Raw genomic sequence first — 14,741 nt, forward strand, 5'->3', positions numbered from 1 at the left:
ACGTGTGGTGGAGCTTTCCATTTTTTTTTATCTGATTATCTGCATGTGATAGTTGAATAGTAAACACAAGTTTGTTTACCGGAAGAATTGACTAAAAAAAGTGAAAGAATTAAATTTTACAAACAACAAAGCACGCCCTTTTACACTGACACGTTAATGTTCCGCTCTGATATTTGCGTTTTTTTCTCTTGAATTAAAATTGGAGCAAAAGCTTCCACAATCTGCCCAGTGTGTTTTGTGAGGGCATCGTTGCTCAGAAGACAAGCCTGAGGGTGAGTCGGCATCATGGTGAATTAATACAGCCTACATTCCCAGTGAGAAGGAGAATGAGCTACTCGTCACACTGAGGATGAAATATGGGATGCAGCATAGCTTTAAAAAAAAAAAGCTAAAGTCTTTCCAGATTGGCAGCTGCCCAAGTTTTAATATTCTCAGTCACTAAAATCCAAATAATAGTGTTAAATCCTTGATAATTGAACCAAGCATTGAATAAAAAGCCTTCAGTTAATTGCACAGAGGGAAAACAAACAAATCTTTAGACTTTTACATCATTATTTTTGAATTGAAGAGCGTAGAGACATGATGGGAATAGAAAATACATTTATTTTATTTTCGCTATATTGTTCACATATTTATAATTGATCTGTGCCAAAAGACAGTGAGTCATTTTTGTGCATATGTACACATGCCCGGGATGTGGCTTGGAAAGTGAAGTATCCCGTCAAGATAATAGGCTATACAGTACGTAGTGACTCACTGTAAGTAATTGTCAATGCTGCTGACTACCCTCCATGGTCAAAATGCTTTTTGGTGAAGGCTGACGAGTTATATGGATTTTTCCCCCCTAACTTTTTAACCAGTTTGTCTGTCTTTAAGTAGAGTGCCAGGAAACTGTTCCGATGATACAATGTTCCGATGATACAACTGATTGTTTTCCTTCCAACATGAAGGAACAGTGTCTGACATGGCTAAAAGGAATAGGACAGCAGCAGATTACACGATTACATCTTTACAACTGGAAACCACAACTTGTAAAAAGGCACGTTGTGAATCATGTCACACATCCACAATAGAGGCTCAAGAGAAACTTAATCTAAGTTTCCCCTTAAAAACATTTGTTTATACATTTATCTCTGCTACGTTATTGTTCGTTACAGCTGGTGAAGGCTTACTCTTCAGTCCCTCTGTGGCACACCTGGAGGTCTCCATGAGGAGCAAACGTGGGATGCAAAGAGCAAGAAGAATTGTCTTGTATTCTTTGCGGAAGTTTTGGTTTAATAGTCCATATATGATAGCGTTGAGGCAGCTGTTGAAGTACGCCATAAAGTAGCTTGTGACAAATAGCCACTCAGGTATGTTGGGCGCAACTTTCACAGGGTTTATAGCTACAGCCAGCCCTATAAGGTTCAATGGAGCCCAGCATACTGCAAACAACACAAACACCATAAACATAGTCAGGAAGTTCCTCACATCACTAGGTTTCAGTTTGGTCCTTTGCTCCGGTTTAACCCGATGTTTCACTTGAATCACCAGCACCCATATCCTCATGTAACAGTAGGACACCACCAGCAGCGGGATAAGAAAGTGAATAACCACCACTGAGATAGTGTAGTATGAGCTGACCGTCTGGGCGAAGGTGCAGGAGTAGATGCGGGGATCGTACTGCAGCGAGCCAACAAAGAAGTTGGGCACTGTGGCGATGGCGGTGAGCAGCCAGGTGAGGCCCAGGTAGCAGCAGGTGTTCCTCAGGCTGTACAGGCGGTCGTAGTGGAGGCTGTGGCAGATGTAGCAGTAGCGGTTGATGGCAATGGCTGTGATATTGAAGATGGAGCCGATGACGCTTAGGCCCATGATGAAGCCGCTTGCTTGGCAGTGCAGGTCACCCATGGTCCAGTCATTGTGGAAGATGGCTGTCAGGACCAGAGGGTAGGGGTACAAAGCCACCACCAGGTCTGCTACAGACAAACTCACCACGAAGATGTTGCCTGGAGACACATAAGAGGTTTAGATAACAGAAAAAACATGACCCAAACTGGTTTATAATTAAAGCATACAGCACTTTTTATTCACTTTCTGGCTCCGGGTTAAATTCCTTAAAATAAACTGGGTCACCGGAGGTACAACTGTGACTTAACGTCATAAAAGAGCAGCTTCACTGTGCCCTTTGTGGCTCATTTTGATAAGGCTTTTACCATGGACTCTCCACTGCACTGATGTGGATCCAGGCAATTGCTTTTGTGTTACAGCTCTCTCAGTGCTGCAACCCCCTTTTTCTCACTGTAACTGTTAAAATTAACAACATTTTTAGCCATGCTAGTAGCGTGGCTCACTACTTTGGTCCAAAACTGAAATATCTCAACAAGCATTGGATGGTTGTTGATTGAATCTGGTATAAATATCCATGATTCCCAGAGGATGAATCCCACTGATTTTGATGATTCACTGACTTTAGAGACACCGTGAAGCTCACATTCATGGTTTTAAGTGAAATAAATTTTGGATGGATTAACATGATTCAATATACATTAATTTCCCCCTCAGGATGAATTGCAATAATTGGTTTGAGTTTTCATCTGCCACCAACATTCAATATGGAAGACTCAGTAGAAGAGAACCCGCTGCCTAGATAAAAACGACTGATTCTAAGGTAACGAAAACACAAAACACTAATGAAAACATGCATATGAAGATTATATTTAATTTCTGCCAGCATATCTTCCTAAATGTTACACACTGGACCCTTAATACCTGTAAAACTAACAATCATCTGTCCCAGCTGGAATGTGTTTAGTGCTAATTAGCAAATATTACAACGCTAATGTCTTGCACCCGGTTGCCAGGTAACCTGCAAGAAATATTTTTAACATCTAAATCAGGTACATATAATCAGGCCTAATCAATTTTGTTTATTATTATTGTGAAAACCGCAATCTCGCAAATCCTCTCTGAGGAAATACAGCTGCAGCAAGAGCAAAGGTGCTGCGCCAGTTGACAATGTACTTTTAGAACAACTCTCAAACTGCCAAAACAAGAAGACAAGGACGCTAAAACTCAGTTAGCGGTAAGGTTTTCTGTGCCAGGACTTCAGAACGGTTGAAACTGTGCTGGTGACATCGGTGCCCAGTTGGTCGTGTGGACACAGCAACAGCAGAATGTGTAGCAACATAGTTGCCGATTGATTCAGCCAAATAGACTCGGTTAATTATGATTTGAAATCATGTTTCTATGATACACTTCTAATTGTGCAAGTAAACATATGACTGTGCGTATCATGTGTTTAATCACGGGTTGGACGCAGGATTTATATTAACGGGATGGGTCGGGTTGGTTCGGTTTTGACTTGGAGATTATTGTGGAGAACAGGTCGTGTTTCTGATGCTGAGGTCTACAGGTGCAGGTTTTTCAAAACTGGACCCATGCAGGACTCTGCCTAGTCTTGCTAATAATAATGATTTATTTGGCAGCTCCATCCCAATAAACCCTCAAATAAGGCAGTACTTGTTTTAAAGCTTCTTTGCCCCTGGGAACAGACAGTCGAACACTGAGTTTAAGTACATAAAAACCAGAACATGGGTAATTTTAGCATCAGATTACATTCAAACAAGTTCCTGTCCTCCTGAGGTCTAAGTCGATGGTAGTGTGACACTGGATCTCCTCAGAAGAAATGAATCATAGAAAATGACGTCTGATATTGTTACAGTGCAGCTGTTCTGGGTGGGGGAGAATAAAACAATAAATCAAACTGTAATGTTGTGTCAGATAAGAAGATAGATAACAAGAACATAAAGTGGAGTCACAATGCAATCGAATAGGCGTTTCGCAAAAGAAACATTAGCTTGTCATAAGTTTTGAGAAGACGTGCAATAAATGGTCTATTGTGTGTGCGAGCTACACATCTTAGGAGTCGAGATTTGTGATGAAGTAGAGATTTTGCCTAAATAAACCCAGTGTTTGCTGCCATTTAAAGTCTACAGTTTACCCAGCCTTTTAGAGATAAAACTCTTTATCAAATAATTAGCACTACATGTAGTAAGTAGCACCACGCTGATCGAAACTACAACAAAATAAACTGAAATTATGATTATATACTGCCTGTCATTACCAACATTTAGCCTGTTTTTCATGTACCATTACACAATGGGTTAGAATTTAAACATTTATGTTTTCTGTAAATAATCTATAAAGGATTAAATATATAATGTGCCTCATTTTAACAATTTTTTTTTATCAGACATTAGGGCGATTCCAGGGTTTATTTATATATATAACATAAACTACCTCCTGAAGTTGAAATGTGAAGTTCCGAGGCTCTCACTCATTCAGACAACAGCTGAAACAACAGCGTTGATTGGCAGATATGATGCGAGTGGATTTAAAACACATGTTGGCCATCAATCCTCTACGTTAAAAGCTTGTTATAATCCCCGCCCCCCAGGGACAACACAGCTACAGTATGTTGTTTAGCAACCAGTCTAATTTCAATTCACTCGCCTGAACTGTGGTAAAAAAAAATAACATTCAAAATTATTAAACATTCCAAAAAATACATGAAGCCTAAATGTTTTTCTTCCTTCATAACTTGGGAACTTTTAGGCCTTTTTTTGACATTTTTCCTCAGACATGGCAGAGGTATTCAGAGACAGTTGATTTCCAAGTTACTAAAACAGCACGGGTCCTCTCTCAAGCCTGCTGAGATAAAAATAAAAGCATTTGTTCTTCATCCTCGAGTCAGCTCAGTGGGCAAATCTGTCAGATTGTATTTGTGACGCTCATATTACTCGCTGTGTGCATTTGTCATTGTGCAGAGGTTTGATTCCTCGCTGACATCATGTGGCTCAGTGTTATCATGTGTACTGGCTGGATGGGGCATGCTACAGCCTTATAGCTCTTTCTGGCTGAACCCTCTTTCCCCCTTATCGTCAAGAGGATGAGGTAAGTGCTAAGACACCCCTGAGAGGATTGCTGTGAAGTGGCCAGATGATTGTCTTTATTTTGTTGGCATCCATTATTAAAACACTGGACAAACCGTAACCTCTCACTGTTTGATTAACCTATTTGGCCGACCTGATGCTCATCAAACTCACAGCACTCAAAATGATTATTGTTTTAGTGCATAACAGCCAACCAACAACAATATTCACACTCCTGGATACCAGAATAGAGTCGTGGCCACTGACATCTATGGGAGCTATTATTATCAACGTGTGTGAGTTGGATAGAGCTTAACCTGAATGCGGATTGGTTGCAGGCCTTCAGGGACAGCTGACTTGCGCCCTTTAGGTTCCCTGACACCATTGTGCTCTATAATTATCTGATCATACTGTATACTCTCACAAAACTGTCAACCAAGTGAAACGTTGCATCAAATCAACTGATTCCCGCTTTGAAGTGACTCACTAGAGTTGAGCGACCACCCCATGAATTCCCCCAGTGCATCACTCTCTCTGTCTGTCACATACAGCATTTTTTGGGGAATGAAATAATAAATCAAAATCACAGCAGACAACTATTCAGCTATGCGTGAGTGAAACAAGATATTTGACGCCAGCACACACCAGGCAGCAAAAATATATTAGACAGGCTCAAACTGCCTCACATCCTCCCTCCCAGCTTACAAACCCACATATGTATTAAAATAGGCTCTGTATACAATGTGGGCATATTTATGGCAGATTGCTTCACTCCAGCTGAATAGTTCTGAATAGTAGAAAGAACAATGTAGGACATAAAAAGGGAGTGATGCTGGAGCAAGAAGAGGTAGATAATGAATTTGCAAGATATAAACAAACCAGAAGACATAACAAAAGCCTGCCGGCGGATTTTCAATCTGGCTTGCATGGCTATGTGCATGTGTGAATCTCAAGGGCTTACGTTCCTCTGTCAAAGCCACTGTCTGTATCCCATTACTCTCACACGCTCATACAGGAAACGTGATATACTAGGCTTTGATTCACCCGCTATATTTATACACCTTTAAAGGAAAGATGCATTCATAAAAATTCGTAGGAGGGTTGGCATCGCTTGAGTCCCACTGAATGTCACCAGTGCAAGTCTTACTACTACAAGTGCATATCCCAAATTAGATTACATTCAATTTACTCAGCATGTTATTATAAATAAGCACGAATAACCTTTTGGCAAGGGCATGAGCGCTGATGAATTAGTAGTGACTACTTCATGAACTCGTGTTCAAGGCGGCAGAGAATTTTTTCTAAGGAGTTCAACATTAAACTGACACAAGCTGCCTTTTGGTGATGTAGCCTGCTATGAGCCCAGCCAAAAACATCATCGTCACCATGAGATGCCATCTACCAATCAGACCATCGACGTCTGAGAAAATAAGACTCACTGGCCCTGAGAGAAATCAGACCATTAGGACACAAGCAGCGTCTGGTCCAATAGTGTTTCACGCGTTAGGTGCAATCCCAGAACATGAGGATGTTAGTGAATTATGCATATTTGAACATAACAGCCTCCTACAGAAGAAAGAAAGACTGGATGTGATGCGAACAAAAGTGCATTTATCTTCCCAGGTGTGATTTTGTCAAAAATCCCATTCTGATAACATCCTATCTACACGCATAGGAAAGCGAAATGTCATGTACAATTTTTGTTTTCGTGAAAAGAAGATATGTTTAATGTAGTGTGCTAAGTGATATTCCCTGTGGATCTGTGCTGTCAATTTAAGTTGGCTTCTGGTTTGACTCACTAAGTCCACTGACTCAATTAACCCCCCTCTGGACACTCCGGTTTTGGGGATTTATTCATGACTGTAGAGTGAATGAGGGAATGATGTGCATGATTTAACAAAATTCCAGTCCATCCTCAACCTTACACACCCTCGTGACCCTTACATGGAGGTGAAAAATACGTGCGCATACACACGCACACACACACACACTCAGTCAAGCTCATTCTTTCGTTATTTCCTCCATCTGCTCCCCTTCATCGTTCTCTTTCTCTGTTCCTGTCTCTCTCTCATGAGTGCATTTTGTGAGTGTATTTTTAGTATGGTTAACCCCAGTGGGAAACTCCAGTGTTAACACCCCATTGGCAGTCCTATAGTGCCATGCTCTACCCTTTTGGAAGAGTTACTGGATAGATCCTATTACATTTGCACACTTGAGAGAACCTGCAAACCTGTGAAAATGGAACACATGGTACCAATTATCCTCAAATATGTGAAGATATGTTACTCAGAAGATGCACCAGCATTTACCAAACGTGTGCACATGCATGTGGTTTTTTTGGGGGGGGGAGGTTGAGTGGTAGATAGCGGAGGGATATATGGAGACAAAGTGTGAGTCGAGTGTGTTGAAGTGAAGCAGAGCGCAAAGGTCCTGCTGCTGCGTGTGAGGAAACAAACCAGCAGTCTCAATAGTGTGTAATGGAGAGAGGAGATAGGATGTCTTCTGTCTCACACACCAGATTTCCCCAAAAAATATGTCAGAGTATAGTCTTTACCCACTTTAAATTATAAATCATATCTCAGTATATCAATCATTAGGATGTTACTGTGTTATACTGCACCTATCACCCCTTCAGAAAACACCCATGTATCACAGAAACAGATTTTTATGCTGTTCACCGTTCTTCAGCTGTGTCCATGCTCCTCTTTTTGGAAACTCTGTACAATTAAACATTCATACAAAGTGAGCCAAACCTATAAATAGCTTGTTAAGAACAGAGAGGAGATTGATGTCTAACAGCAGTAACAATTTCAGTCATTTAAGGACACCCTTAAAAGAAATAGATGGAAGCTTCTAGTGGGGTTTCAGGTTTCCACTCACACATGCTGACCAACGGGACACTGCGACACTGGTGAGGACTCTCGTGTGACTGGACCTGTCAGTCAGTCCAATTAGTGTAGGAGAATAGTGATATGAGGTTTGTAATCAGTGCAGTGCCCACAGTCCACCAGTATGGAGAAGACTTTTAAGCAGGTCATTTACTCTTGCCCTCTTGTTTGAAACCAGTCAACTGTGACATTTTTGCAAACTGGATAATCTAATTATTCTTTGGGCTCCTAAACTTCTTGCCAAACTGCATTTGGCTGTTGTACAGAGGAATACATTGGATGTGTTACATAATGTATTTGAAATTGTAATTAAAAGCTCATTATTGCAAACACTGACCTAATCCCACTGCCTGATTCGCATGTGCTCATTACCATCATGTTGTGATCACTGAGTTTAGTCTTTTGCTCAGCAGAAGGCTTTCCTGACTTTTCTTTTAACCTTAAAATGTCAGGGTATAATGGTGCATGGTCTTCCAGGACCTTTACTGGGTAATTCCAGTATTTTTAAACCTGGGCCATATTTATTATTATTTATTTTTTTACATATTCTGGGGTCTAAATGACTAGGTACCGAATATTTGTGTGTTAACTAACCCTTTAAAAGAACAAAAACAAAGCAATTGAGGCAGTGGTAGACCAGTGTTGCAGTGTCTGCCAGATAAAATGACTGGTGGATTCTAACAGAGCAACGTAATGGCTGTTTCTGGTTAAACAAAAAGCATCTAGCTCTTTAACAAAAAGGTTTATCCAGGATCATTTCCATAATGTTGCCAGATAAATTAAAATAATAACAATCTGAGCCTGTCAGTGGGAACAACAAGCACTTTAGGTGGACGTATTTTGACGGGCCTATTTCATGGCTGCCAGCTGAGACGATCTACTGGGCAAATTCTAAACCTTTTTGTGTATTAGTCATTTAGACCCCAAAGTATGTATAGGGCCCAGGTTTAAAAATACCAGAATTACCCTATAACTTCAAAGCAGCACAGCATCCAATATACAGTATTTGAACTCATAGGGTTCTGTTTTGTTCCTCAAACAGAAGAAACTAAAAGGTTTGATTATATAATTGCATTAAAATGTGTTTTATAGTTCATGTGATTGCAATCTAAAGTATGCATTTTGTTTTTATGTCTCAAGTTTTTCCATGCCAGACAAGAAACAGGCTCTGAGTATCAAGATATTATCAGTTTTTATACAAGGAAATGGACCCCAACACACATAACTTGCAACCCAAGATATGACTGATGATTGCATTTGTTTCTTAACTGTATGATTGTATGTTTTACTTTACTTTCTTTGAACCCTCTGCTGGAGAAAGTGCCACACCCTGTGTAAAACCAATGTGTATCTGTGACACAGCATAGTATAGAGAAGAGTTATACATTTACTGAATTGGCTCAATTAGTATTTAAGGTTTGTTAACAATATCAAAAGCTATTGGTCATACTGGCACAGATTCAGGATTCAGGAAAGTTTCACACTTTCCATCCTTTGGATCCCTGGACTGTCATATAACAAGGTCTCCGCCACCGGGATCCATCCAGCTAAGTAGCAAGTTTGATGTGTCTGCCTGCTTTCCACACGGCTTTTCCCTAAGATCCCAAATAATGTCATTACGATAGAGAACAGTGCCTGGAACTTAATCTTTTTCAGCTTTTTAACAAACCCACCCGAACCAAATTTCAAAAATCCTCTTAACTCCACATTAATTAAGATTATACTATGAACAGGACACACAAATACCCTGCCTCTGAAGTCTTTGCCCTTGGTGTTAGTGGTCGCTGTCTGCCTTTGTCAGAGAGACTAAAATTTAGATCTCATATTATCAACACAAGAAATTATGAGCATTTTAGTGTTTAGGGATTTTTTTTTGCTGATTTTTCAATCTCTGAATATAATAATGAATATTTTAGTGTTATTGCTGACAGACATGCTCCTTTTTAAAAACAGATTCAGTCCTTGGTTCTCCCCACTCCCAACTCTCTAATGCCATCCACAGCAGAGACGAAGCCCGGGACCCCTGAAGACTGGTTAACCTTTAGCCAACAAAGAAACATCTGCCACAGCAATATCAGGAAGGCCAAATCAAATTAGTATCAGTCAGTTCTCTCTGGAACACTGTAGCAGTTCATCACAGCCACACCTCCCACCTCAGATCAAACAAGTATCTGGCCATATTATCAATAGATCATCCACGGTTGTAGTTTTTAATCACCGTTCCGTCTCATCTGGTCATATATTTAATACATCTGCAGACAATTATAATATCTGTCCAGCAGAGAGAGTCCCCAATGACTCAGCTTCCTCTGACTACAAATTATCTTTTAAGTTTGTTAAGCAGTGCGTGCAGATAATCTTGATCCATATAACTAAGTGCCCCCTTAATCTGTTCACGTTGAGGTCATATTTCTAACCAAACCTTTTTAACAAGCATGTTTCCAGCTTTGTTGGAAAGCATCTTAGTCAGTTTGTCTATCACCGTCTATCATCTCAACCAATCAGATCAACGAACCATAGAACGTAGTCAAATGTGTGGAAACACCTTCTCCATAGAGAAAAGGCTTCAGTGCCGAAATGAGTTTCCACAGGGGTCTAAAATGTCAATTTTTTTGTTGATAATACAATTCTTTATGCCCCATTTTTCACCCCAGCTGTTGCTCATCTTCGGTCAGCCTGCTTTCCAATTATCACTCCTTAATCACAGACTAGTTTTTAATGTAGAAAAGACCAAGTACATGCTATTCTCCACCTCCAGCAGTGACTCTGACTATCCTGCTGTTAAAACTTTAAATTGCACTGACACTGCTCTTGCTGAGTCCTACAAACACTTGACAGCAGACAAGATTCATATTCATGACTCGAAAATTAAAAACCCAACTGTGAAACTCGTGTGCAGTCCACCTTCATGTCTGTCCATGAGATATTCTGTATTGTCGTGCTGCAACATCAACATTTCATCAGTTAAACCCTGTGTATCACAGTGCATTACAGTTTATCACACATGACACATTTCAGACTTTGTTCTCTGTATCACATGGTTGAATGGACTTCCTCACAGTCAATTAGAAAATAGCCCTCTCATGTTATTCATTTGTAAAGCTCAACAGTTGAAGCTCCCAAACTACACCACATCTCTTCTCTCATCTAAATGTACAGGACACAATCCAGTAACTACTTAACCTTAGATATCACTCATACCCTCTACTGTTGGCAGAACTGGGTTTCAGATATGCATCCTTTTAATGAAATGACCTGCAATCTGTCCTCAAACTGAAGACTTACATTCCCCTTGGATATTTTAAAGCTTTATTATCTGATGTTTTTTATATGATTGTTTCCATGAATCCCTTGGGGTTAGAAAAAATAAAAGACCCTCCCCTGCTCTCCCCAATAAGTCTAATACTTGTCCTACAGTACCTTAGTTCATGAAAACTGACCTAAAGAAACAATTTACGGACTACTTTCCAAAATAGTGCAAAGAACTGGAAATGACTTAGTGGCCATTGGAGACAACTACAGGCTAGAAAGTAAATAGGGCAATTGAATGATGATGGCATATTTGCCAAGAAAGAAAAATGGCGTGAAAGTGCAATAAATATCTTCTTCACCTTCACACTGCTGCCGGAACACTTGAAACATAAGACAACAAAATATGAGGTTGTGTTCAACATAAAATCTTCACAAAAGGACACAGAAACCATACAGTTTCTCTCACCTTGGTTGTTCATGGGACACTACAGGTCTTGATGTAAGGAGGGATGTGATTTATCTGGGATGGAGACCCAAGGATAAAGCCAGATGGAGGGGAAGAGGTTGTTATTATTTATGGAGAGATATGAAGGCAGACAGGCAAGGCTGTGGAAACTCCACCACGCTGAGACTGGAGGCTCACTTTAGATAGCAGCCTGATTGTCCAACACAGAGGTCACACGCTACATGTTATATTACATAATTTTAGTCATGAATGAAGAGAGCGGGGCATCCCACATACTGTAGGACATTTAGAAAAAGATTTCCCTTCTGGCTTTGACCTGATGTAAATAAATAAAGAGTCAGTTGTTGTTGTTCCTGAAAGTCTTTCATATTCATTTTATCTCATAAAAAAACTTTCCAACCTCTATTTTTGAGCGTCTGCTTGTCCCTAATTTAGGCATATTTCACACATCTTGATCATTAAAGCTGCTGTTTCCATCCTTTATTGACATCAGCTTATTTATCCGGGTCTATTTCAAAATCCACACTTTTATCGTGTCTTTGTCTCTCACCTGCATTCCTGAGCTTTTTGTTCCTGTACACGGACAGGATAACGAGGACATTGCCCAAGATGTCGACCACAATGGTGAAGATCAGCACGCTGGCCAGCGCAGTGGACACTCCAGCGGAGGAAGCGCTCAGCCCGCGGTCGCTCTCATTCCGGGACAAACAGTTCGACCCGTTCACATCCTTCACCTCTAAATCCATCTCCCATCAGGGTGCAGTAGGCATGATGGGAATACTACAATGTTCAGCTAAAAAAAAAAGAAACACACACACCAAAAAAATCAAAAGAATTTTCTTGGAGGGGGTCTTGAACTTTTTTTTTCAGGGATGAAACCCATACTCCTCCTTCACCTATGGAGTAAACAGGATGAAGACGCGAACCATGGCATGATCATAACATAGATTTTACGCATGCAGGGAAATTTAAGAAGTTCATCTCTGAGGTGATAAAGATGCCAGGAGCTCGTGTTTCACCGTCGTCCTCCGTGTGGTCCTCATGAGTCACCAAGGCTCTTCCTGCGCGCTGCTCCATTCTGCCAGGAGGGCATGTGAGCGCACTCCTGTGCGTAATGGAAATGCGAGAACGCGAGGCACATACACGAGGCAACTGGGAGTCCCGTGTTGGCTTTTGATGGCCTTAATAAAGACTATATTCGTGTTTTATTCTGTCTCCAGGCAGGCAGATTGGAGCGCTTGTTAAAAATATGTCAGATAAGATTGTGTGTTGTTTCAAACTATAAATAAAAAAAGCTATTTTTGCATCCTAACCCTCTTCTCTGCACCTGTCTCATTAAATAACAACCCCAGCGTCTGACAGAATGTGGAGTTGAGGAGAGTCGTGCCAGGGAGGCTAGCCTGTAGCTTATTTTAATTGCAAGGGTTACAGCAGCAGCCATTAGCAACTTGTCAGGTTTCTTACTGATCTTCATTAAGACAGAGCCTCTCCTTCCATGTGCATGGAAATGGCGCCTTCATGTGTCCAATAGAGACTCTTGCAAACAGTGAAAAATACTCAAAGAGGACTGATTAATATTTTACAATCGTATGTTAGGAAAGGTTTATTATAAATTGTGCATCACTGGTGTTATTTAAGGCACTGAAATCATACACTAAATCAGGATAAAACATGTTGAAGAAATTAAACAAAACATTTTTTCATTTCTAAAAATTGTACTTTTTAATTGAGCCAGCTGGTTCAGAAAGTGATGATGTCAAGTAAGATTAAAAACCTCTTTGAAGTCATATTGTTGGCGATAGCGCTTCAATAAAGGATTATTTTTACTGGATGTTTTTGTTGTTAGTTTCTTTTTTTTACTGTATTTTTGGACAGTAACTTACCCTGGGCCCTGACACCCAGGGGCCTTGAAGGATTTTACATACCATTAATCGTATTTGATTATAATATGAAAACATATTCTATTTCTTTAATTATATTTCATTTTCCAATTGCATATATGTGTTGATGAGCACTGTTAAACCACTAACCAGAAAAGGACTGTGGAGCATCCCAACCGAAATTTATTTATTAACAAATTCTCAAGTTTTATTGGAATCCCACTACAGTCAAAATTAAAGTTAATAAATGCATTATAAACCCCCAAAATCTATATTAATGTCCGCCACTAACAACAGCCCAGAAGGTATAACCACCACACTGACCATGTGTGGGTCCGATTGCAGAACCTATTAATGAATGTGTGCTGTGTCACATTTCTAAAGCACGGTTTATTTTTGTATATAGAAAACAATGTTACTTTTAAAATAAAAAGGCTAATAACACTTGTGGTCTGAAATGTGACTAAAATGTCTGTACATATTGCAATCTCATCTCATCCACACTACAGAAAAATGATGTGAATCTCAGGAAACAAGGAAGAAATTCAATATCCTGTAACAGAGGCTACACTGTACTAAGCCTGATGTGTCCTTATTGCAAGATCAAGACTGCATCTCTACAGGCAAAAAATAAAAGCTTCTGTACAGACTAAATAAAATGTGATTGTGATGGAGAAACTTTGTGTTTTGACTCTTTTATTGCTTGGAAGAATTTTAATTGTATTAGTGGTTTATTGGATCATAAAATGCTTAAACTGAAGGTCCTTTAAGACGTGTCCACTAATTTCCAAAAGTCAAACTAAGTTGTGTAATCTTTTTCAGTTGGCACGTCACTTCATTAATTATACATTGCTATCGACAACACAAACATTGTGGTTCTGTAAGAAATAGTTACACAACTATAGCCCCGGGGATAACTTAACAAAATGTTACAGGTCTTCTGGAAATGTAGACATAAACAGGCTTATGATTACAACAGTGACGCCTAAAGTGTATGAGTGTAATTTACTTTTTGAGGGGTGACATGTTTTTCCTTCAGGGCATCCTGTAGCCAAACATGTGGCCTTGGTGCTCTGCACAGTCTGTGACTTGGTAATACAGGCTTCTCAAAGCATAGCCATTAAGGCTCCATTCCATTTAGTGTAGCAAAGCCTTTCCAGTGAGCCAACTTGCACAATCACACCCTGACTCTGTTGGACCTGAATGAAGCAGAACCTTAATGTTAGCAAAAGCATCCTATGTACACACAGAACAAGAGCATCCCATTAAAGTCATGTGATATGATAAATGTTCATCAGTCCAACATGCACTTACCTATTACAGGATTTTTATTCAAATTAAAAGG

At 40.0% G+C, this 14,741-nt stretch overlaps 1 protein-coding gene across 2 annotated transcripts; it reads right to left on the reverse strand.

Moving 5' to 3' along the window:
• Positions 1-583: 583 nt before the first annotated feature.
• mtnr1c (melatonin receptor 1C) lies at positions 584-12,781 on the reverse strand. 2 transcript variants are annotated; one of them, XM_035669445.1, is made up of 3 exons: positions 12,413-12,781; positions 12,067-12,309; positions 584-1,985 (listed from the first exon to the last, which is right to left on the reverse strand). In XM_035669445.1, the coding sequence occupies exons 2-3, from the start codon at positions 12,260-12,262 to the stop codon at positions 1,120-1,122; spliced, it is 1,062 nt and encodes a 353-aa protein (XP_035525338.1). In that variant the 5' UTR covers positions 12,263-12,309; positions 12,413-12,781; the 3' UTR covers positions 584-1,119. The 2 variants fall into 2 exon arrangements, with proteins under 2 accessions (XP_035525338.1, XP_035525337.1); XM_035669444.1 differs by having other exon boundaries at positions 12,067-12,780.
• Between the last annotated feature and the right edge of the window lie 1,960 nt (positions 12,782-14,741).

This window comes from Morone saxatilis, unplaced genomic scaffold, assembly GCF_004916995.1.
Source record: "Morone saxatilis isolate NCDOM2014 unplaced genomic scaffold, NCSU_SB_2.0 Contig22, whole genome shotgun sequence".
Classification (NCBI taxonomy): domain Eukaryota; kingdom Metazoa; phylum Chordata; class Actinopteri; family Moronidae; genus Morone; species Morone saxatilis.

Excerpts from the sequence above, each read along its gene's own strand:
- mtnr1c (XM_035669445.1), bottom strand. The coding sequence starts at position 12,262 with ATGGATTTAGAGGTGAAGGATGTGAACGGGTCGAACTGTTTGTCCCGG. Across the intron at positions 1,986-12,066 it reads CAAAAAGCTCAGGAATGCAG|GCAACATCTTCGTGGTGAGT; the intron begins GTGAGAGACAAA and ends ATGTGTCTCCAG.